Source organism: Condylura cristata, unplaced genomic scaffold, assembly GCF_000260355.1.
Source record: "Condylura cristata isolate star-nosed mole 26May11 unplaced genomic scaffold, ConCri1.0 scaffold00009, whole genome shotgun sequence".
NCBI classification, from domain to species: domain Eukaryota; kingdom Metazoa; phylum Chordata; class Mammalia; order Eulipotyphla; family Talpidae; genus Condylura; species Condylura cristata.
Genome location: NW_004567110.1, coordinates 51,522,037 through 51,548,703, shown reverse-complemented (window position 1 = coordinate 51,548,703; position 26,667 = coordinate 51,522,037). Strand labels below are relative to the sequence as shown.

General features: G+C 36.2%; 1 protein-coding gene across 1 annotated transcript in view; it reads left to right on the top strand.

Moving 5' to 3' along the window:
* The window catches only part of NKAIN3 (Na+/K+ transporting ATPase interacting 3), a 500,340-nt gene that overhangs the window by 242,039 nt on the left and 231,634 nt on the right, over positions 1 to 26,667 (top strand). Inside the window, exon 2 of the mRNA XM_012722912.1 lies at positions 22,518 to 22,655. Within this exon, the coding sequence (XP_012578366.1) occupies positions 22,518 to 22,655 (138 nt within the window). The remainder of the gene's footprint in view (positions 1 to 22,517; positions 22,656 to 26,667) is intronic.

Below are 26,667 nucleotides of genomic sequence, written 5' to 3'. Positions count from 1 at the left end.
AATAATATCAGGCATCTTCTTAAAGCATCATGGTATAAAACCAAAATCAAACAAGAAAAACAAGGGAAAAACAACAAATTTGAATTGATGTCACTGAATACTTGGTAAATGAAGACATCAAAGGTAAAATCAAAGAAATGAACAAAAATGAAAATACAATATATCAGAAAACAGAAAGATGGAAAGGTAATCCTTTCTCATGGATTAGAACAATTGGCATCATTAAAATGTCTATATAACCCAAAACAATATACAAATTCTATGCAATTCTCATAAAAATCCCAATGGCATTCTTCATAGAAATAGAACAAAAATTCTTGACATTTATTTGAAACTAAAGAGACCCTGAGTAGCAGTAACATTCATGAGAAAAGTAATAAAAAATGTAGGCATCACGTTTTCTTCCTTCATATCTACTGCAAAATATGGATGTAAGATCTGAAACCATAAAATACACAGAAGAAAAATAAAGTCCATGCATTCCTTGATAACAAAATAGAGCTGTGTTTGCAGGCTCAACTCCAGTGACAAGGAAAACAAAAGCAAAAATGAACAAATGGGACTACATTAAAGTAAAGAGCTTCTCACAGAAAGAAAAAAAAAAAGCTTGCATCAAAATTAGAAAACATCCTACTGAATTGAAGAAGATATAGTTCATTATCATTTATTATTAGAAAAATGCAAATGAGTTCATAGCTGTGATATCAAAATTTACAAAACAATGAATGTTAGAAAGAAGGGAACTCATACGCAGTGTTGGTGGCAATGTAATTTGTACACCCATTATGCAAATAGTTTGGGGATTCTGCAAAAAATTAAAAAGAAGTACCATGCAATTCAGTTACCTCATTCATGGTTATGATTCTCAAAAATGTAAAAATGTTAATTCAAATAGATATAGCCATTCCCATGTTTATTGTAGCATTATGTATGATATTCAAGAACTGGAAACACCCTAAGTGCTCACTGATCAACAAATGGGTAAAGAAGTTGTGGTTTGTATATACAACATATAACTATTAAAACAATATGAAATTATCCCATTTGCAATAACATGAATTGATCTAGAGAGTATTGATGCTTGGTGATATAAACTCCACAGAGAAAGGCAAAGACTGCATGATTTCACACATAGGTGGTATATATAGAAAAATCAACAGATGAACCAAATAAAATAAAAAAAAAAACATTTGGGCTGGAAGACAAATTAATGATTGCCACAAGAGATGGAGTAATAGGTGTGAATAAGTTGAGAGAAACAGACAATGATATAATGAGGAAAATAATTGAACTTTTAGCAGTGAACTTAATGTAGTATAATACACATGATAATGTTCAATGATGCACAACTCAAACATATATAATGCTATACTGCAATGTTAATTTAATAAAGCAAAAGACAAGATCTTAACAATAAGAATTAGAGAAAATGTAAAGAAAATGGAACCCTTGAGCATTGTTGATAGGAATCTAAACTGATGTAGCTATTATAGAAAACAGTATCTATTCCTCAAAAATAAAAATGGAAATTCCACACAATCTAGTTAGCCCACTTTTAGGTATTTGTTCAAAGACTACAAGCTCACAAACTAAGAGATACATGTACCTCCATGTTCATTACAACATAACTTACAGTGACCAAGAGTTGGAAGCAACCAAGTCCCCACTGACAGGGGGTAGATAAAGATGATATGAAATCCTACCATTTGCAACTAGAGGGTATTATTCAAGTGAAATAAAGTCAGAAGGAAAGAGACAACTACTGTGTAATTTCATTCATGTATGAAAGTTAATAATAAAAAAAAAAACCTAAAGAACAAACAAATCAAAGCAAAGATTCTAAAAACAAAATAGTGGTTACCAGAGAGGGGAAAGAAATAGTAAATAGAATAAAGGTTGTTCATTGTATGGTGAAACATGGAAACTGGATTTCTAGTGCTGTGCATAATGTGGTTTATACAGATGCTGATTTATAATGGGGGCACCTGTCATCTAATAGGGTTATTTGAATTTAAAAGAAAAGTTTAGGCTAACAAAAAAAAGGCATACACATCCCAGTACTCTTCTTGAGGTACAATGAAAAACTACTCAGATATTTGAGAAGCAGGGACTAAAAGAAACATAGAATTTTTCTTAAATGTATACAGTGACTTTGCTCACTGAATTTCAATGAAACTCCCTTTCCCCAAGAAAGAAAATACAGAAACATCTAAATAATAAATTTAAATTTGGAATCTGGCTTTTTATATACAACCTTTTAGGAACTTTTAGTTCTGTTTTCCTTTAACAAATTTTTTTAAATATATTATCACAGTAGTAATTTTAGGAATCGACAGACTTAACAGTTATAGAACAAAAATAATACTTCTCTTTTCGGTCCTATTATTCACTGAAACTCTTCAAAGTTTCACTTCTTTCAAGTATGGTGTATGTTTTCCACACTTTGCATCATGCATTTACACTGTTAACAGTATTTATCATAAAGCATACATTTCATTAGATCCAATTACACAATATATATTATGCAGACTAACATAAGCAGGCATACACTCTGCTTTTAAGATCTTTACATATGAAATTGTAGCATTCACATTATTTTGCAATTGTTTTTTAATTTGGTGATTACTAAGGGGGAGGGAGGGACCCTATACATTCAAAATACCAACAAGTAATATAAGCCAACTTTATCTCAATAGAAAATCAAGTTAACGGAATCTCTTTCAAACAGTTAGCATATCAAAAATGGGGGTGGGGAGGGAAATGGGCCTGCATCATCTCCCTAGTGGTGCAGGGATTAATGTCTCAGTGCTATCAAGCTTATTGCCAGCCACAGTGGCATGAGCTCCATCCCAGGCCAAGGAGCTGACCCACATGGCACAGCAAACCTCTCCTGTCTTGTCACTGCTGCCCTTAGAGATTTATCTCAGTATATCTTGTTCAGCTCCCCACTCTGCTTTTGGTGAATCCTTTAATCTCCTGTACCTCTGGCCTGTACCCAATTTTTTGTATGCATAAATCTTTAAAATTTAATAAAAATAAATATTTTAAGTCACACATTGTACAAAAATGAAGGATGATACAATGAATATATTTTAAAAAGTTAAGAAAACTGTAGAAATGTAAATAAGAAATTTTAAAAATTAAATAAAGCTATTTTTTTTTTACATACATGCACAATCCCCCTTTAGTCCATCCACAAAAGAAAGTTTAAGGATCCCTCCTCCCCGCTCCCCAGTGGCCTAGGGGTTCAGGCTTAGGGCTTAGTGCTATTAACACTATGGCTTGAATTCTGAGTTCTATCCCCTGCCAGGGAGCTAACCCACATCAGCACAGCAGACCTCTCCTGCCTTGCCTGCTGCTCCCTTTAGCAGTTTATTTCAGTAAATCCACCTGTCCTATTTCCCACACTGTCTCTTGTGAATCTTCTCAATCCCCTCACTTCTGGCATGAAAAAAATTAGTAACTTTTATTTGAATATGTATTTCTTGAGTTTGAGCATTTATTCAAACTGGTATTTTCCTTGCAAAGAGATAGGCCTCCAACTCTGACTTCTGTGTAGAAAAGCTGTTACATTGCGTGACTACATCACCTCCAGTTCTGGTTCTTTTCTTACTTCTTGTCTCCATTAGGTCAGTTTACCACCTTGCATTCAAGAAACCTTCCTCAGACCTCTCATATTTCAGTCCCAGTCATGTGCTGGGCATCATAGAGGGAATGGCCGAAGGCAAAGCCATACTTTGACTACTTAACCAAGCAGAAGCTGGCTGCAAAGTCACTGTGCCTCTTGCCTTTCTGACCTTGGGAACACAGAATGTGCTGTTAAAGTGACGAGGAGGGTGGCATCTGGCACCTGTGTTCATGATTGCAATTTATTAGGTTTGCAACCCAGAACACACAAGTTGGTGCTGCTGTGTTAGGGCCAGTTATAGTAGCAATTCTTTTTTGATGATCCTGCAGTTAAACCTTTCCTAGAAGCTTTCTGGATTTTCACCATTTTGAAACCTTCATTATTATCACTGAGTGAATTTGGGAATGCTTTGTTGTGAATATGAAGTAGACATTTGAATCAGGAATCTCTACAGAAGGTGTATTGGTGATATCCAGGGAGTAGGAGGTTGGAGAGAGGGGGAGCACCTGGTTGATGGTTGTAGAACTTCCCTTCAGGTTGATGGAAATGCCTCAGGACTAGATCAAGGTTGTAGTAGCACAACACTGTAAATGTACAAAATGCTACTAGACTGTTCATTTTAAAGTGGTTAATTTTGTGATATGTAAATTTCACCTCAAAAATGTAAAAAATCAAGGGTCTCTGGATGACATAGTAAATGTAATTTCACTTCCATTGAAACATTCACTTAAAAAGTTGGAAAAAATGATAAAAGGAAATACAGCAGACGCTGTTTAAGTCTTAACTGTTGTCTTAGCCACTGTGGTTAGGATTTTGACAGGCACTTCAGGGAAGTACTATACATATTGGATGATGGGATTGTGCCAATGCAGCATATGTTTTCTGTGAACAATGAATATGCTATTAGCTGATGTGTGATGCCAGGGAAGAAGAGCATTTGTGCAGACCTGGTGCAACTGACCATTCTCGAGACAACCTTTTTATTCTTCTAAAGTCTAAAAATGCATTGAGCAACACCCTTGAAGTCAAACAAGCCTGAGACTATTACTGAGTGACAACTATGCCCCCTAAATAGCAAGAGCAATTGCTATAGTCAAATTAATTTTGAGTGCTTGTTAGTGTCCCTAATCATATGAAGTTTATTGAGCTGTGCCTGTATTTTCTTATTTTAGTGTCATAGGCACGTATCTATAAATAAGAAAATTTAGTCATCACTGTCCTCAAGAGATCTCTATTGGTGAATCTCTTCTTGTGTTCCTGACCAGTTATTAATCCAATGCCATATTTCCTTCTTTCCAGCCCTTGGAGATTTCATTTATTTCTCTATGGGTTTTCTGAAAGCAAAGTTAACTAAGGAACATTGTAGAAGGACGAAAATCACTAAAAGTTAGCAAAAATAAGTCCTGGCTTCTGGTGACTTCAGTGGACAACTAGGAACTTTCTTCCTGTTTATCAATTCTTGATAGACAACTCAAAAGCCAGTAGACTGATGGCAAAGAAAAGTACAAACCTATATTCCATGAGTTTAGTGATTACATTCATTGCTTAAATCTGTCTTAAAATATTTGTAGAAAGTCAAGACTGTTACTTAAAATGGCTTTGAACACCTGCTTAGTGATGGTCTAAATATGTGATAAAATCACTTCTCCTAATGCCATAAAAAAATATGAAGTAGGAACAGTATGAAGCATCAACTGTTCCTGGGTATCAGGCTGTGAACCAAAGCTAACTGTTTTCATTGCCACATGAATTGGCACTGTCACATATAGTCAAGATGAAGTTATCTTCTAAGGCATTGCTGAAATCTGAAGGTGCATGCAGGCCCCCTGGGGATAATGTAGTTAATGGTGGGGACACACATTTCTACATTTCTAAAAAGTTCCCAGATGCTTGTCGATGCTGCTGGCCTACAAACTACACATTTAGTATGCAGATTCTCATGTTCTAAATTTATTCATTTTAGCTGGAGATGAAAACAACCTCTGTTGATTTGTGATCTCTGGTGTTGTTCATCTGAATTTATCAACTCTTGTATCCTTATCAGAACATAAGTAAACAGCGAGTTACCAAATACTGCTTGGAAAAAATGTCTAGTCGAATCTTCTACCCATATTTTGATAGTGTTGTTGGATTTCTTTGCTATGAGTTGTATGAATTCTCTTTTTTAAAAGATTTATTTGGCTCTCCTGGTGGTGCAACAGGTTAAAGCACAGCACTAAGAAGCTAAAAGATTTATTTATTTATGTATACAGTACATAATGCCAGAGATGCAGGGACAGTGAGAGGATTCACCAGAGACAGAGTGGGAAGCAGAACAGTCAGATTGATTGAAATACTCTGGTGAGGGTAAGACAGGAGATGTCTGCTGCACCATGTGGATCACCTCTGGGGCTGGGGATCAAACTTACACTGAAGCACCATGGTTAGCTTGCAGTGCTATACTTTAAACTGCTACGCCACCAAGGAGGGCTGATTGTATGAATCCTATATGTATTGGGAGTGTTCTACACTAATCAGATATATTTATTTGCAAGTATTTTATCCAATGCCACAGTTGTCTTTTAATTTTGTTGATGATTTCCTTTGCTGGACATAAGCAAACCGGCAATGAGTGATATTTTACTATTATTCTTGTTTCCTCTATAATTTAATTTGTAACATTTACAAAAAAAAAAAAAACACTGCTTTCTAGGGAGTAGGTAAGTCAGGTAATAGGGAACATTTGTGTGGTGAAGGAAAGAAATGGACATTTACTTGTGACCTTGTAGTGGCATAGTATGCACATAATGATTTTTTTGTAATGCGTTTCTGAAACTTATGCTGTAGTATAATGCAACATTACTTCAATTAAAACGTATATGTGTGTGTGTTTATATATATATATATATGTATATGTATATGTATATACAAATATTAAGAAAAAGACTAGTGATTTGATGTGTTCCTCTAGAACTAGATATGTGGTATATCATAAGGAATTTTTTTTAAAGATTTATTTATTTATTCATATAGAACTGGAGTATAGGCCAGAGATGCGGAGGGTGAGAGGATTCACCAGAGACAGAGCAGAGAGCAGAACAGGCAGATCGACGAAGTACACTGCTGAGGGGAGCAGCGGGCGGGTCAGGAGAGGTCTGCCTTGCCATGTGGGTCACCTCCGGGGCAGGCGGGGATCGAACCTCATGCGGAAGTGGCTCAAGCTTCTTAGTGTTGTGCTTTAACCTGCTGTGCCACCAGGGAGGGCCCAGGAATTTTTTTTTAAATATTTATTTATTTGTGCATACAGAACTGGGGTGCAGGCCAGAGGTGCAGGAGCAGTGAGAGGATTCAAAGGAGACACAGTAAGGCAGAACAGGCAGATCTACTGAAACATACTGCTGAGGGGAGCAGCAGGTGGGTCAGGAGAGGTCTGCTTGGCCATGTGGGTCAGCAACCTGGTGGGTGATTGAACTCATGCTGCAATGGCTTTAGAGAGCTTCATAATGCAGTGCTTTAACCCATTGTGCCACCAGGGAGAGCCCTATCATTGGGAATTTTTACAGTTTCTTAGTGTCCTGTGGGTAGGCCAAGGGAAAAGGAGTGGCTGTGCCTAAGTCAGGTCAACGGGTCTTTGGTTAACACAAGGGAAACAATGCAAACCCATTCATTTATTTATAGGTGCTGACTCTGGGGTCTCAGAAGTACTCTGGCACTACTGATCTACCGGAACTCATCTCTGCCATTCTTTTCCTCCTCCTTTTCACTATCCCCCAATGTTTAGTACTGGAATAGGTTTTACTCCTGACTTATAAACTCATAACTCAGTCCACAAAAAGAGAATGAAAAACTAGTACATTTGAACACACGTTTAAAGGCCTTTGGAAAATCAGTTTGTGATTGAGTGGCCTTTGGAGACAATGGGACATGTCATAAAAATCAACTGGTCACTTTGTCATTATTTTCAGCAGGAAAACTTTTGGATGCAGTGTTCAGATGGGAAGCGGTCAAACATGCTTGTTCCTGAAATGCTGGTGGGTAAACCTCGATAGCAGAGACATTACTCACCACGCACATATAATTTGATCCTGCATCTCTGGCTTGCATATCTTCTTTCTTAGACATACTTGCTACACTGTAGGGTATTTTTCTGGCCACATTTCGTGGCAGATATGTTCAATCATTATACAAAATGCAAAATGCGAAGTATTGAAGACATGGATGTTCCTATAGATTGTCTTATGCCTTGTTCAAGGCTGTAATTATCTACTGAAGATGCAAGTACATGTACTAAAAATTGTAACACAACAGATACAATATTGATGAGAGAATACAGAGCAAGGGCCTTAGGGAACAATGAACTGTATACACTTACATCACAAAATCAATTCTGTTGTTTCCTGTTTTTCTATAGATGGTTTCCATTTTCTCATTTATTAAAAAAAATGTATCTGATTAATTTAGTAGTTATCAGGAGAAAACGGTGCACTAGTTCTAGATCTCCATGGGAAAAATAGCAGGTCATAATTTTACCCAGCTGTTCAAAACATGAATGTGATATCCTTTGATGGACAGTTTAATGATTTCTTTGCACTGAAGATCTGTCATAATGCAATGCCTGCGAGCTCTTTATTTTAACCTTAAATATGAAAGAAGTGCAATCTCAAGGAGCAATTCTTTCACATTTTCTGTTGTTGTAGATGTCACTATTCAATGACCAGAGAAGCATCCAGTTCTCATTAAAGTATCTTGAATGGTATTATGTGGATAGAAAAACAAACAAGCTAGTTCTAAACTTGATCCTGTCTCTCTGCTGTCTAATTTGGTATGTTGAAATCTCAGTTAATGCTGTTGACAAGTATATACACTTTCAGTTGCCAACCAGACCTTAACTTTCATAAAAGAACTTCTGGAGAAGTTCTGGCCCTGTGATGGCTGCTGGGATAAAAGTCACCTTTTACTCAGAAACATCACCTGTCCCTCCCTGCATGGTGTGTCCTAAGATGCAGTCACATAACCACTGGAAGGTGACTCTGAAAGCAAAGTTAGAAAGAGAAAATTGCTGGATTCACAGTTGGCAGTATGGGGTTGCAGAAAGTTGGTCATACAATTACAATCATGCTGGTAAATCAATATGTGTTGTCATGGAGAGATGACTGTAAGAGAAAAACAGATGGTAGTGTTTGTGGTGGAGACAAAGAAGTAAAATCCCCAAATCTCCTTCCATGTAACAGTTATTTTGGTTTGAGAAATTCAGGAAAGGATATCATATGTATACTTAGAAGGCTTCGATTACTATTTTTATCTCATTAGTGTAGAAATTCATATTAAAATCATCATATTATTCATCTATTCATTTGCCATATCAGTAGTTACCTTTCCCACTACGTTTACCCTATTTCATCCACTCATGAATGTTCTCCATTTATTTACAGAATCTATTGTGATCTAGAGAAAAATTGTCTACCAAATATTTTCAATGCAAGTTTTCTCATTGAAGAAAAGAGGCTGTTTCACATTATTTTTTTAGACTTTATATAGTCTTCTGTTATTTGTTCCAGTATTTAGTATTAGGTGGTAATATCACTTGCATTAGAAGTTTGTGAGGGCAGTTTCACTACCTTTCCTCAAAATATAGAGGTAACCTATGTCAGTAAGTTCTTTATTTTTTTAATGTTTATTTTTGTCGTATTTATGCATATAAGAAGTGGAGTATGGGGCAGAGGTTCTTCAAGAGGTGAGAGGACTCACCAGAGGCAGAGTGGGGAGCACAACAGGCAGGTTGAAATACACTGCTTAGGGGAGTGGTGAGGCAACATAAGAGAAGTCTGCTGTCCCATATGTGGGTTCGCTTCCTGCTGGGGAGCAAACTGCTGTATTAGTGGCTGGTGATAGCTTGCCAGTGCTGAGACTTAACCCATGTGTCACCAGGAAGGCCTTTTGTCAGTAGCTTACTAAAGCATATCAGTGGGATTTTGCTTACATGAAATAAAAAATTTTTCTTTGTAATTCCTGCCTGAGAGGCATTTTATGTAATAGAGGAACTGTATTACCTGAGATCAGAAACATCTTCAAAGGAGGTATTATTGGTAATTGGTAGAATAATTCCCCTGGACACACTACTGTTGAAAACTACCATAAATGCAGAGTTTAAAAAGTATTTTAATTGCATCAAGAAATGAACAAGGAACTAAATTTTTCTGAACTTGAGTTTCATATTCAATATTCAAAGAATGGGGTGCAAAAGGCAAATTTTAAAGGAATACCCAAGCTAGAATCTAGTAGAAGAATTTTTTCATAAAGCTGGTGCTCCAGACACCTACAGCTTCAAAGTGAGGGTGCACTAGTCCCAAGTCTGTCTCCAAAACAGAATTTTGTGCCTCAAATCTTAGCACTAGATGGAGAACTATAAAAATTTCTCCTGTATGTTCATGAAAATAGATTAGTGCTCTCATAATTCTCTCACCCACCATTTGGATGACTCAGGACATCTGGAAGTCAAAAATCATTTAAAAGTGGTAGTAAGCTATTAGTGCTTTGAGATATTTGCAAATACAAATGAAAATTTAAGAGCAAATAAAACCCCTTTATAGGGTTTCCACCTTAACAAATCATAAAATCTTCCAAAGATGAAGTTCCAAAAATAGACTAGCAATCAGCAATTTAGAACACACAAGACACCTACATACCATATGTGTAAAATAATAGAAAAAAAGCAAGTGCTTGATTTAAATCTACAGTTATCGGACACAGAATATGAAATAAGAATAAATTGATATGTTAAATTAAATTTAAAATGAGCTAAGAAAAGAGAAAAATAACTAAGCATATTTAAAAAAATAGAATTGACTCTCCCTGGTGGTGCAACAGGTTAAATAAAACACAGCACTAAAAAGCTAAAGCCACTTCAGCATGAGTTCAATCCCCACCCTAGGAGGTGACCACATGGTGTGGCAGACCTCTCCTGGCCTACCACATTGCTTCCCTTAGCAGCATGCTTCATCGATCTGTCTGTTCTGCTTCCCCCTCTGTCTTGGGTGAAGCCTCTCACCGCCCCTGCATCTCTGGCCTGTACCCCGGTTCCATGTGCATAAATAAATAAATCTTAAAAAAAAATAGAATTAACAAAAATACAAATATTTGTAATAGTAATTTACTTTTAAATTCAGTGATTGTGTTTAGCATATCCAAAAGAGTGAGGGAAAATAACATGAGTAAGAAAATATTTCCAAGGATAAAGAATGCAGTACTGAAAAACTAGAGTTAGAAATAAAATACAGGATATTAAAAGACAGTAAGGTAGAGTGAGAAGTTCTATGTGAACTTCTTGAATGAAGCTGTAGTATAGAAAGAAAGAGCTTCAGTCCTTGAATCTCTATTCATTTTTTAAATCTGTTTTCTCTGTGTTGTTTCAGATTGGGTAATCTTCATTGTTCTGTCTTTCAGTTCATTGATTCTTCCTATGTCGCATGTATTTAGTTGTTGATTCCATCTATTGACCTTTTCATTTCAGTTATTCTATTTAAGTTCTTAAATTTTCATTTGTTTTTTTTCCTTCTTTATATCTCTCATTCCTTTGCTGATTAATTTTTCTTCTTCTTTTTTAAAAATTTATTTATTTATCATACAGAACCAGGGTCCAGGCCAGAGGTGCAGTGTCAGTGAGAGAATTCACCAGAGTCAGAGTGGGGAGCAGAACAGGAATATCCATGAAGTACACTGCTGAGGGGAGCAGCGGGCAGGTCAGGAGAGGTCTGCCACACCATTTGGGTCACCTCCCTGGCAGGGGATTGAACTTGTGCTGCTGTGGTTGCTGCAAGCTTGTTGGTGGTTCGCTTTGACCGATTGCACCAGCAGGGAGGGCCCTACTGATAATTTCTTCTTTGTACTGAGGCATTGTAATTTTTTGTTATCATTTTTATGAATTTTAAAAAATTTTGTCAGATTATTTTAGCATCTTCTTCTTGGTGTTGCCTTTCATTACCTGTCATTTTTTCATTCCATTTAAGGTCTTTCTGGTTCTTGATATGACAAATGATTTTGGTTGAAACCTGAACATTTTTGTATTATGACTTTGAATACTATTTAAAACTTCTGTTTTAACTACTTTTCCTGACATTGATAGATCAGGGGAAGGGCAAAGAGCAGTTTTCCATTCCCAGGTCAAGGAAGTGCATATTCACATTCACACTCCACTAATATCTGAAACGAGGACTCTCATGTTTGCTGGACGTGAGATATCATCTCTTCATGTTGTCTCCACTGACCCTGGAGTTTGAATAAGCTCATTACTTCTGGGCATTGGTGACAGTGCCAGCTCTCCACTCGGGTTCATCTTATGCTAGTGGTGAAAGGGGTGGCGGGATGCCATGTTACTACCAAGTGAGAACGCAAGTCCAGTCTCCCCACATGGCCTTCATTGTCACCACTTTCTGATAATGGTTGAGACTCATCATTCACTGCAGCCATGAGAATGCCAGCTCTCTGGTTAGACTCCTCTGACACCATCCTTACTGTGTTACAGCCATGCCAGGATCCCCTCTCACCCTTTCTTGGTTGGCATCATCAACCAGGCATTAGTTGTTTACATAGTGTTTCACTGGAGTAAAGTGTTGATTGTCTAAAAGTTTCTCTCTTAATAGATTACCCTTTATCTAGTGATTTGGACTTAGAAAGAAGGTTTTGAGGATTTTTTTTTTAATCATTCCAAATGCAGTTTCTGAGTTTTATGTGCTTCATCAGTTCCAAGTCTGGATTATACCCAATGAAACAAAACCCCAGAAAGTCACCAGTTAATTTCTCAGGTGGCTTCTTGTGCTGCCTTCTTCTCTTCACCTTTTAGAATCTTCATATATATTTTCTACATGTTATACAAAAGGTTTTTAGATGTAGGTAGCAGGAGGAAAACAGAAGTATTTGCATTCGACCTTCCACAGGTGGACAGCTTCTCTGTGTTTTTAAAAATGTATTCCTATTTGTGGTTGAAAATATTCCTATAACTTTACCATTAAAATAAAAATAAATACATGAATGAGATGCAAATTAAATATCTATAGACACAGTTGATCAAGTATACATATAATTTAATATGATATTAAAGTAATTTAGATACTAATGTAAACTTTAGAGAAACTCCATGCTATGTCCAGACTCTGGAACCTGAATGAGCTAGATTCTCAGTCTGGTTCTAATACTTAATAGTTGGTTCTTGAGAGTGTCGGGTTTAAATCTCTATAAAGTGGTGATAAAATACCCACTTCACAAGGTTTTAATTTAGCTCTGATGACATGCTATATATAATGCCTGATACAGTAGGTGGCAGGCAAATATTAGCTTCCATTTTTTCCTTTTACCATTAACTTTAGCATGTAAAAGGACGTGTAAAAATCTTAGTTCTTCTTATACTTTAAAATAACCTATGCTGAAAGATACGTCAAACATCAAAATTATGCTTTTCTGTAATGGTAATATTACTTTAAGCTGCAATGAGGAAAAAGTATTATATTATATCCATCAAAGACTTTACAAATAATGACTCTTGCTAGACATGGAGTGTGACTGAACTCAAAACTCAGGAGGTTGACAATATATCTCCATTTGATAAACACGGTTGCAGCAGAACTCATAAAATTAACATTAAACCTTATTCTATCCCCCCTACTAATATAGAAGCCAGAAGACAGATCCTATGAAAGGGCCTATTTTATTTAGTCTGTGTGCTTACTATCTAAAATCTAGATTGTCAAGCTGATCAAATTTCACTAGTTCTTTGAGAAACATTTTAATATTTTTTGTAGCATTGTAATATTTTAAGAAGTGTGCCTATGGTTAAAAAAATGGGTAATTCATTTTGTCCCTGGAGATTCAAAGATTGGGAACATATCAACATGATGAAGACCATTTCATCAACTAAGGTCGGTGACAGTGGATTTAACTAAGGATAGCCATTAGCTGTTTGTTACTTTAATGTTCATTACATATCCTAATTTTCAATGAGAATGGTTTCTCTAGAGCATAAATACTTTAATAGGTTCAAGTTTACTTTTATGTTGTTTTGATTTCATTTCCAAATGAAAAATTTAATTCTTGCTGAATCTAATTCTTCCTTAAAGACATTCTTTAAGGAAAAAATGCTTGCAGGAACTTTCTGCTAAAAATAAAAGCAAGAAAAGAAACACTGAAAGAAACTTTGGCCTATAACCCACTCTTCTATCTTCTTGTGCTGGGTTGCCGTTTAAGTAAAACCTCTTTGGGAGTCTTAAATACCACAACAGGTTTGTGACTGCCAGCAGTTTGTGGGAATGTGTAGGTCACCCAGCCTAAGGGTTCAACTTTAGTGTTCCTGGATCCGTTATAGCTCCACTGGAGGTTTGAAATCCAATCTTCAGTCACTATTCTGTAACAAATTGGCACTTTGGGCTTTTGCAAAACTAGTCGCTTATTCCAGGCTTGTATGATTCATGGACTTTACTTGCATTTTAAAGATAGGCTTCTCCTTGGCCAAGTTGGTTGCAAGATAACTTTTTTTTTTAAAGATTTATTTATTTATGCATACAGAATTGGGATATAGGTCAGAGGTGGAAGGGGGTGAGAGGATTCACCAGGGACAGAATGAGGAGCAGAACAGGCCGACTCAGGAGGTACACTGCTGAGGGGAGCAGTGGGTGACTCAGGAGAGGTCTGCTGCGCAATATGGGTCACCTCCAGGGCAGGGATTGAACTCATGCTGAAGTAGCTTTAGCTTCTTAGTGCTGTGCTTTAACCCTCTGCGCCACCAGGGAGGGCCTGCAAGATAACTTTTGGCAGGGTAAGGAGACTCAGAATTTGAATCACATGATGAAAACAAACCTTTTGTTTCGAGATCAAAGGATGTCCACAAATTAGTATTCACAGAATATTCTCTTCTGCCTATGTCTGTCTGTGTGTGTGTGTATGTGTGTGTGTGTGTGAGCGAGCGAGCGAGAGAGAGATAGAGAGAGAAATGCTTACCCAAAATATTATTGAAAGTATAAAATTAGGGTAAATGTATTTCTGTAATTTCTTTGTAACATAATTTTATGCCTGTGTCACTGGCTGCAGAACTAGAAAGCAAATATAAAACCCCTTCTCTTGGCAAGAAAAAATATAAGATTCTTTAAAAAAAAAATAAAACTTTTGCTGCCCAAGGAAATAGTTTATAATTTCCTTAATTATAATAACCCTATTTCCCATAATGAAACCCAATAGCTTGAAACTTTGTATACTTAGCTAAACTAACTAGGTTGATAAAAGTGTAGTGATTGAAATAATCCCTAGCAGTGAAACGCTGAAGGGTGCTTTTAGTAGGCTTTGGGTTCCCTTACAGGATGTTTTGTGCTCATTCCTCTCTTTTTTGACTCATTCTAATTCATGTAGCTTGTAAGAGACATAACTTTTGTTCACATTTATGCACATTTGGGCACAAATCTGAAGTGGCCTCCAAACTTGTGTTGAGTTCAGGGTGGGTAGTCACAGCCCCGTTCTCTGAGGCATTATCAAAACATGCACCCACAGATGGACTGTCCATGCTGGCTTTAATTTGTCCTTTAAAAAAAAATAAGATAAGGAAAACCCACAACTGGAATATGTAATCTGATGTAAGATCTTCCATAAGGAATTCAAATCTACCAGCTTCAAAATTGAAGTTTGCCTCTTCACTTTCAATGATTTTACCAGTACCTACCCAGCAAATTTTCTTTATCAAAATGAAGATTTAAGATGAAATGATCTGGTTGATCCTTCAGTTTTTCACATATAATTGGCCTTTAGCCAGTTGTTCTTGATTTCCATATTTCCCTTTTTTAAATTCTCTGGCCAGTGTTTCAATTAGGTCCCTCTGTCTCTTGATGAGGGTAAGAACTTCCATGTGCACCCTAGCTTCATTCCAAGTTTTATCCTTATCTCCACTATCCCCTTATTTCTGTTATGAGATCAGAATACCTGCAAACCTCTTACTGAGGCATTCTCTAATGTATAATGCTCTTTATGACACCTTTATAAAGAGATAGGAACTTTATGGTTTTCCAATAATTGTGAGCTAAGGCTCAAGCTATTTAATCAGGCACAACTTATTCTTCATCTTCTTATTGGACAGCTTCCATGGTATGTATTCAGACCACTGTTTTGCAGATTTGTTAACTCATTAGTAAGTTGGAAATCTCTTTTGTCACTATAGAACTCAACTCCCAATCTGTATTCTCCCTCTCCCTCCATTTCTTTATGATAGAATTTTATGAAGCTTTGGTGGAGATAGAGCTATATGTATTTGCATCAATCCTAATAATTATAACAAAACTTTGAATTTTGAAGAGCTGTGATATAATACTATATTAAAGAATTTTCTTGAAAAGAAACTGAGTGCAGAATGGGTTAGAAGATTCTTGGCTACCTCAGTAATGGGGGTGGGCTGATCAGAGCATGACTACTAAGGCGTGCACACATTTCCACCTCCAGAGTGTACAGCATCCCTGAGGAGCTCTAAACAGAAAGGCTAGAGAACAGCAACTGTGTGTAGGCAGCATATTGGCCCCCAACTAAACCTATATCCTAAGCTTCCATGGTGAAGGAGAATTAAGGTGATAGATGGAATTAAGTATTCATCTGATGTTACGATAAAGAGATTTGGGGAGGGGGTCCTTCCTGGTGGAATAGCTATCAAGCTATTCCCAAACACTGCAGAATGAGTGCGATCCTGGGCCCAAGAGGTGACCCAAATGGCACAGCAGACCTCTTCTGTCTCCTCCACTGCTCCCTTCAGCAATTATTTCTATAGATCTACCAGTCCTGCTCCCCACGCTGTCTCTGGTGAGTCCTCTCACCCTCCTATGATCCTCCACACCACTGGCCTGCACAGTTCTTGTATGCACAAATAAAAGAAATAAATATTTAAAAAAAGAGAGATTTGTCTGGATGATTTAAGGATGACCAGTGTTATCACAAGGGTCTTTATTAGCAGAAGAGAGAAGCAGATGAGAAGGAACGAGAGGGCTGGTGGCATGAGTTCTCACTCAACCCACTGTTTCTGTCTTTGAAGATGAAGGAAAAGGGTCAAGACATATGGAGAACTTTAAGAAGCTGCAAAATTCAAGGGAAGGAAATCTCCCCTTCAGCTTCCAGCCCCAGCAACAACTTTATTTTAGGGCAGTGAGAATGACTTTTCACTCTGAACTGCAGAGGCTTGTAGTAATATGTTAGAGCATTGGAGTAACGGAAACCAATAAACAACCCTTTGACCTTATTGATTGTTCTCTGTGTGTTTGGCATGCATAGACTAATGTTTATCTGCAAGGCAAAGATTTCTACAATCACATCTTGATGAAGGATCTGAAGCTTGAGTGAGATAGCACACTGCTAAGTTTCTAGAAGGTGTGACATGCTTCCTTTGACAAAGGAAGGGTTGCCCACCCAGATATGAGTGTGAGGGGAGAAAATATAACTACATCATGAAGTACCCTGTTGGGCTTCCTGTATTATTTCTATATCTTGCAATAAAATTTTTTCTTTCTATGATGTATGCACAATTTCAGAGTATAAGGTCAGCACATAAAGATGCTAGTTTCATCTCTGATGGTAATTAGTTGATTGTCTTGAGTTTCTTCATCTATGCAAAAGGAATATAATATTATCTTTCTTTGTCAGCATCAAATTTGGTTAATAGATATGAAAAGGGAAAAGTTATATGTTGAATAATGACATATCACATTATTTCTATTCTTTTATGCTTTAATACATTGGCTTATTCTCTGACATAGGGAGACGTTGATGCAATAGTTGCCACTCTGTTAGTTGATTGCTTAGTCAGGGCACAAAATATACTGAAGCACTTTCCTGAGTGAATTGGTGTTGCAGAGATGTTTTTCATGCTCTTTTAGCTGATCAAGCTCCATAAATCTATTTGCAGTGTAATGTTTGTTCCTTTGTTGACAGAAAGTTCCCTTGATCTGTTAGGCCCACTTGCTTATCTCTTCAAAGCATAAAGTGCAATACAGCATGTTGTTGTTTTCTGATTTCCAGTGTTGTTGATGTGACCAAGCAGTTCACATCTCCATTATTGAATTGTATGGACAGGAAATGCATTTTATTTCCCTGAAATAAGCAAACTCCATGTATAGAGAGAATTCAAGAAGTCTTTTCAGATGTTCTGGAGACAGTTGCTTTATCTATAAAGGCAATTCAGGGACTAATGATCACAATTGACATTTAGGCAAATATTCCTTCTCTTGGCATTCATACTTCCACCTCACCTCAGTGGATATGATTGATCATTCAGGCCACTGAGATGGTGTGGAACCATCAAACAACAAGAAAAAGAAGTGGTATAGTAAATTTGATATATTTCTATTCATTTTGTTAAGTAATTGGATTATTAGCTCACTGGTATAACCTTTACCATCCAATGCCTACCAAATATTACTAAACCATGCAGAAAGTGTGAAGTCCTTGACACTATTACTGTCTTTCTTAGATTACCCAAATTATGAACAGGTCATTCTAGAGTTCCTGGGTCAGTTGAAATCTTTGTATATCTTAAGGTTTGGTTAACTCTCTATAGGCAGTTCTAGAGAAACTTCTCTAAAATACTGCCTACTTATCACAGTGGTAATTCTCCAGCTAATTAGAACCGCTTATGGTATGTCTCCATGAAGTAGGTCATGCTATAAATGCTATTTATCTTTTTCCTTTCATTTCAGAGCCTTGAAAAAAAATTCACAAATTGTAGCTTAAAATATAGGATCGTTATTGGCCTACATTGAGTCTACAACACAGAAATTGAACATTATTGATCTAAGCATGAAAAGTCTTTTTGGAGTTAAGTAGTTTTAAGATTTTAGAGAAAAAGAAGCAAGGGTGATGATTGTGAAGCTGAGGGTGCCATGGATTTTTCAGACATAAAGAAACCTATTTCTATTTATCCAACACTTACTTGCAATATCCTGAATTTTGTCAATTTAGCTAATAGGAATGTTAATTAGATCTCATAATTTCCTACTTCAAGGAATGATTTGTTCCTCCATGGTTACAAAATGCTTACTTGTATAAATTCCTAGGCTAGAGGTAATTCAGAATAAGGTATCAGTCATACAACATGGTTTACTTTCCCAGTATTTTATGACACTGCAGTTATCAAATGCTTTCTGATTCTGCCATTATGGGTTTAACTATTTTGATCTTTATTATTGTATTTGCCTCTAGCAAGCAGTGTGAAAGTCCAGAGGGGATATAAGTCTAAAAGATAGCTCACTTTTCTTACTGTTAAGTTAAATCTCCAGTGGCCCTCACTCCTTAAGAAGGAGCATTCTTACCCAGTTTTTGTTTGGGAAGAAGCTCCTTATGTAATCCCAGCATGGCTAAATTTAGCCCAGGAAAATATTTGGACACCTGCAGTTTTTACAGCTCTTGAATTAAGTGTAAATTAATTTTCACAATTAGTAATAGTTATTATGAGCAATTATGCAAAATGCCATATATTATGCCAGTAAGCATATATGTGGATCAATAAGCAAATTGTTCTATTAAGTGCTTCTTTTTGGCACTACCCAATTTGATTGGGCATTAAATAATCAAGGACACTTCTTGAACTGTGATTAATATGAGGTGTGGTTAACGACTCATAGATTTATAGGAAATGCTATTTTCTCCTTGAAGCTTGATAAGTAAAAGGCTGATCCTGGAGGATCATTTCTTTCCCCCTTGACATACACACGGGATTTAGACTCAGAACATTCAGTTTTTCCCACCTCTGTTAGACATACTTTATTTGGCCATATTGCATTTACATTTTGTTCCATAATCGTAATGAAGATTTTCAAGCTTTCTACAACTTGATTCTGAAAGTTGCAATTCAATAAGCAATATTTACATTCATATACAACATTTACATTATGAGTGGAATCTTTTTTATACAGCCCCCAACGTGAATTAGGGTAATATTTCTCAACTGTTCTTCCAATGTTGTTAGCCTTGTACCACTCCAGGAGAAAGTTTCAATGACATCTTCATATTTTTCATTCAAAATAATGCCCCATTCTCAGCATTCTTGGAATTCTGTGACTTTATTTTCCTTGCATAGCTGAGTTGGTGTCCTCTCTCACTCTCCCTCTCGTCTTTTTTCCTTCCACCTTAAGATTATGGTTATTATGTATTAGCTTGTAAGGAACAGGAACATACCCTTTTTCATTATATTAGCATAGATGTCAGATTGTTCCCAAATTTACCTTTCATTTAGAAACAATTTCATTGGTTTTTCAATCATTGTTCCTATTTTATGTAAAATGCTACCTGGTGGTTTTGCTTTCTCTGCAGTGTCCTGTTGTCTTTATCCCTACCTTGATTTAAACTTCAAGTTTGCCAAATACAACATTCATTCTTTTCTTTGCAGTGGTATTTCTCAGATGCCCTCCCTATGTCCTCTTTCTTCTGCACTCATCTGGACTGGCTACTTTTGATTTATGCATAATTGCCAACTTCCTTTCACTGCTCTCCTAACTCAGAACCACTATTTCTAGGTGCCATGTTCAGCAATATAGGTAAATATTAACAACAGGCTCTTGTAACAAATAAGTAAAGATCAGACTTTAAATGCTTCCTAATTTCCATGTTGTAAGCACTATAACTGTTCTCAAGTTTCCCAAGTGGAAACTTGAAAGGTCATGAAATTTAGGAGAGGTGAACACAATTCAGGTCACAGTGGTATATGAGACTTCACCTACTATTGATGAGAAAGACTTGAACAGAGATAGATCTTAAATATATTCATATTTTTTCTGAATTAATAAAACAACGTGGATATCACTTAATTTCACTTGGTGGTTCTCAAGAAGTAATTTCCCAGAAATTATGACTTTTAGAGAGAAGATATTTGGCTGCAAAATAAATAACTTAGCATGGAATTAGATAAAATAACTATGCAAAAGTGCAATGATATTTTGTTTATTTTTGAAGGGTCTTTTGTTGTTAGGTTTTTAAGAACAAAATGCTCACTAAGTTCTCATAACTACCTCTTATCTGATACTTGAGATGATCCCTTCATAATTATTTTATGAACTTTCATTTTGTGCTTTCATTTTATTTCAAATCACCATAAATTCATTTTTCAGTAATTTGACAGGAATAAACGTTTACAAATAAAGATCTGTAGGGTTTTCAATAAAGAATGCAGATTTTCTAATAAGTGGCATTAATATGGTTTCTTTCATTGTGTGTTTTCTTAATATCATAAAAGAGAGTGCTACCCATGCATGTTCTGACAGAAAAGAAAATGGGTTTTTCTGTGTTTGAAAAGTTCACTTTAAAGGTTTTTGTGATGCACGACAGCTTTAAATTAGACTTGCTTTTCAAAATGAATTGCCTGCAGCTGCTCTTCAAGATTGCTTTTTTTTTTTTTTTTTTTTCTGGGTATATCCATCCTGTTTGGACATTAAAAAAAAAAAAAAACCTGCACATTTACATCTCTGATAGACTAATAAATAAAATGCTCTATTTTTAGGGGCAGGTTCCTGGGACCTAATTAGAGTCACAAGCTGAGGCAAACCAAGTATTGAAAACCCAGTGCTGCTCTTGATTATTTTGTGTTTTTGCCAATTCTGTGTATCTTCCTGTTTGTTAGAACAGGGGATGGTGACAAATTATTTGATGAGAAGGAAATACTCAGGACATGATGTTGTTCTGGTGTGGTTGTCTTCTGGCATTTGTTCTTTTTTTCTTTTCTTCTAATATAGCTTGCTGAGCCAAATTTTAACCAAGGTACACTCAGTTTTACTGAATGGAGGACAATCTTTATATCCAAGGAAATTAAAACTATTGAGGCATGCACCAGCCATATAACTAAAAATATACATAGAGTGCCATTTTCTTCTCAAATCTTTATCTTCAAAGGCCAAAGTATAGCTAATCGTTGACTCATTTTATCTGAGCTACTCTTTTATGAGTAAATCCATCAAACACCTTGAAATACATAAGACTAGTATACAAAAACGGCAGGTGGAATTATATTTTTTGTATAAAATACAATCGATGTAATTTGTCCCTGATAATGACAGCCTTGGTGTTGACTAGACTATATGAAATTCATGTTTCATCATAAATGGATTAGCCATATATTTTAATGTGTCTTAGAATTGTTTTAAAATTTAGTCATATTCAATAAATAAAATATAATAAACTCTGTCATGTCTATAATTCTTATGGCCCCATAATTTTTATTTGGGTATTTAAAAAGGATTTTACATAAACTAAGATGAGCTCATATAAGCATATGAGTTCAATAAAACAGAATTCAAAGGAGCTATTCAACTCTAGCTTTACATCAATGTCTGGAGCTCAGAGTAAATAAGTAAACTTTCTTTTGAAAAAGGGGTTATTAATTATCACCAATGACAGTGTAATGAAAGGAAATAAGCAGAAGAAAATATTTCAAAATTTGTTTCACACTAGAAAACAGAGGTGAATAGGAAGATTTTTTCCAAAATAATACTGGTTTTAGATTGCAAAATGCCTTCTTGCTCTAAATATGTTATATTAAGTCAATCATTTTACTAGAAATAGTGATGAATTAATATCATAAATTACAGTATAATAATTGATCCGTCCAGATTTATATTATAGGGAATGACTTAAGTAATATATGCTTAACTCTTCAAATGGGCTTAAAACCGACTTACACTGAGTTATGTTTAAAATCTACCTGTATTTATATCCACAATATTCCATTGTAATATAATTTCTGAGAAAAGATGCAAAAAAAGTACATGAAATACATACCACAGTTCTAGTGATGATGTCCATAAATATGATGAAATTAAATATTGCAGTCTTCTCTAGTTGTGAAATAAAGGTTAAAATTATATGATAGTATACTTAGTTTAGATGCTAATAGACTCTCTTTGCTTTCTTGTAGCTCTCAGCATTAGAGAGACAGATCTTCGACTTTCTTGGCTTCCAGTGGGCACCTATTCTGGGAAATTTTCTACATATAATTGTCGTCATACTGGGTTTGTTTGGCACCATTCAATACAGACCTCGATATATCGTGGTGGTAAGTTTATTTTTATCTTCTCTGTATATACAGAATAAATAAATACTATAGAATTGCCTGGAAACAATTAATAAAATTATTTGAGTGGGTTTCTCTTATAAGATGTGGCATTGCTGTTCTAACTTTCCCACACTGAATTCTGTTAAGAAACAATTACCTGTGGATAGAAGATTCAGTGTAAGAAAAGTAAAAAAAAAGTAACAGAACCAGCACACAGTGAGTCAGTATTGCTCAATTCAGGTTTCACTAGGAAATTTAAAAGGAGGTTTAGATAGAGGATGAGATCTTGATGTTGCTGGATGGAAATAAAGGGACATTAACTGTCATTTCAGTGATATGTCACAAACCCTAACAAACAAACCCATGTCCCTGTAACTGTTTACTGACTGATAACAGTAATTTAATTTTAATTGATTTAGGACATTACAAATGCATGTGCTGAAGGTTATTTAGTGCTCATCTCTAATGTAGTTCATACTGAACATTAGTGTGCATGTCCCCATTTTGTTAGGATAAATTAGGTACACAGCATCTCTCCTACCTGCCTGTAACTATAGAGGCCTCTATAGCCTCTTTTCTCCTTTTCTTAATAAAGCTGTCCTTTGAAAATATAAGAAAGCTCACGGGGAACATAAATCCATACTACAAACTATGCAAACATGGTAGCACGTGCTCCATTTAACAAAGTTTCTTTCTTTTTTCTTTTTTAAAGATTTATTTATTTATGCATACAGTACTTGGGTACAGGCCAGAGGTACAGGGGGGCGGTGAGAGGATTTCTGGGGTAACATATTCTTAAATGTCCAGGGAGACTGAATAAATACAGTGTTCATAGAATTAGTGAATATTTTCTTACAATACAGTGTCATTGACTCATTAGAAAAAGATCATAGATTTTAAAAATACCCATCTTTCGATTCTGATTAAATCCAATCATCTCTAGCAACAAGAATGAAGTTATATATTTTTCTGTAAATACATTTAATTCTCTATTTGGTATCTCAAAATTGACATTTTGGTATCTTTTCTTTCATCTGGCACACAGCTTACACTGCACTTAGGGGCACCGGGGAGCATTATTTGGCCCTCAGATGACTGCAAGGCCACCCCGATTGCAGCTTTACTGTCCTCTGAAAAATAGCCTCTATTAAACCACCAGATAATCTCTGGAAAGCTGTTTCATAGAATCAGAATGGCAGCACAGGATGCTTTAACATTATGTACAGTATAACTTTTTTTTGTATTATATATTCTAGTTTAATTCTATGAACATAAATCCATTTTTGCTCACTACAGACTTCTTAGTTTTATGACATTCATGTTCTGCTACAGCACATAATACTGCCTGGGTGTACAACCAGTGGCTTCTAGGGAAGTTGTGCGTATGTATTAGTTGTGTAATCAAGTGTCATCGCTTTTACTCCCCAAATATTGCTCCTGCGTAGTCTGCGCACAACTACTGCCTAGATTGAGGCTTCTGTAATCTCTTTTCTGTATATGCATGCTAGCTGTCAACCTTCCTGCCATTCTATGTGTCAAGCCAGCAAAAGTAGCTTTAAACGACAACTTTCATGAAAATAACTTAGAAATGAGAAAACTGGTGTGACACAGATAATACTAGGTAGCTGCCTTCCCAGTAACAATGTGCTTCATATTCATGGATCAATACTTCATGCATTCTTCCCCAAATAGACATTTTGTTAGAACAAGAGGTATCCTGCTATCCCACACTGATAACAGTATTCTCTGGCCTGTTAAGAAAATATGACAGAACCATTTCCCATATCAACGTTTATAATGACAATGGCATCAAAACATCTGGAATCTGGCGATGGAAGCAAAACATAGATGGTGCGAAAGCAACTTCATCAACTTGGTGGTATCAGAGGTGAGGTGGGCACAAATCCAGCTCTGCCACTTAAAACTGGGGCTTCTTGGAAAGTCACTTACCTCTTTCAAACTTGCTTATAAAGTTCAGTGTGTTCATGTATACATAGAGGTACATGATGATTAAGCCAAAAGGTGTATCTGGCATAGAGAGTTTTCCTGCCAGTTCATTGTTTTGTTTTGATTTTCCCCTCTTGGAGAGGGTTTTGAATAAGATAGCAAATAAAATGATGAGATTTTGTTGGCATACACAATAAGAGAAAATCAAAATTAAAAATTTAGATAGTTTTTCTTATAAATATTTTTCTTGAATATTTCCAAAAACCTAAATATCTCCCTTCTACACAAAGAGGGAGTGGAGAGAAGAAAGCAGAGGAAAAGATACCAGAGAAAGAAGTGTGGTTATCCCTATTATGAGTGGACTCTGAAACAATAGGGCTCTAGATGGAGAAAAAATACAAGTACTTATTGACCACCTATTATATTCTAAGTCCTCAAATAACTCTTTGTTTGGTAAGGAAGATGCAAATGTGGATTTTTTTTTTAAACATGCGCAAAACACAAAGATAAAGAGACAGGTTGTGTTTAACTCTGAAAGCTTATGGAAGGAAGGTTGTCAGGGCCAGAAAATGTGGCTAGAGCTGGGCACCGAGCCCCAAGAAAGGCTGTGAGCATGAGGGGCTGCAGAGGCAGATAGAAACAGAGGGTGCAAGACACGGACAAGCACAAACTCACTGCTCTCTTAGTCTCTGAAGTTGGTTCATGTTCTCCCAGGCCTCTGGCCTAGAGCTTTTCCCATTCCCCTTTTACAGTCACTCATTCTTCTGGAGTCTCCCAGATCCTGTCTCCCCACTCATTACCTGATGAGTTCCTGGAGAGCAGAGACACTGTAGTTTATATTCTTTTTTACTTATCAGGATCTACTACAGTGAAAATAGGTTATCAGTAAATGCCTAACAAATGGATCGGGACAGCTGCTACTGACATCCTCCTGTGTGTCCTGTGGTGCTTTGTGCTCAGAATTCCCATCCATCCTGTCTTCCCTGGTGAGCACACTCACAGGTACAGATCTCAGCTCCACAGTGCTGTCTGCAGAGTCAGTCTGATCTCCCTTTTACATCTTATGGCACATGTGCTCCTGTATTACTGTGCTACTATGTTTGACATTTAGGTGATTACTTGATAATGGGACAGAATATATGTGTTTGTGTTTGTTCACTGATGTCTCTATACCAAACACAATGCCCAGTACAGATAGAAACTCGAAAAATTGTGTTTAAATGAGTAAGTAAATGAAAAAAAAAAAAGGTAGAAAGGATGTTAAGAAAGAAAGGAAAAAAGGAGAAAGGAACCAAAGTACGAAAGAAGGGATGGAGGGAGAGAGAGTGGATAAGAGGAAGAGAATTGAGTTTGGTCAGGTGGGTCAGCTAAGGATATTAGATTTTTATCCTGATAAGAGTTAGTGAAGGATTTTATGCACAGCACTATGAAGTTACCAGCAGCCACTGCAGCAAGAGTTCAGTCCCTAGCCAGGGGGGTGACCCAAATGGCACAGCAGACCTCCTGTCTCACCCGCTGCTCCCCTCAGCAGTATACCCCTCAGACAGAGTGTTCTGCTCCCCACTCTGTCTCTGATGAATCCTCTCACTTCCTGCACCTCTGACTTGCCCACCAGTTCTGTATGCATAAATAAATAAAAAATTAAATTAAAAAACAAAGCAAATTCTATGCTCCAAAACAAAACAAACAAAAATATGTATGAGATAACATTAAATGTAAGTGACTATACAACTACACACAAGGGTATTTTGAAAGTCTTTAAGTAATCATAAATGACAGAGTCACAAATTTTAATTTTACAAATAGATTCTCATAAGGTTCTATTTGGAACTTGACTACTTTGCACAGTGTTTAAAATTCATTTTACTTTTGACACAGTATAGAATGAGGCAATGAATGATTTCAGCATTTATTTTAACAATAACATGTGACAATGATAATCAGTGATAGAAAGCAATAATTTATAATTAGCATGTTAAGTAATTAAGAATTCACAGATTTTTGTACTAAGAAAATGAATGGTCATTTCCTTAGTACATGATCAGAGCCATTGTACTGGATCTGT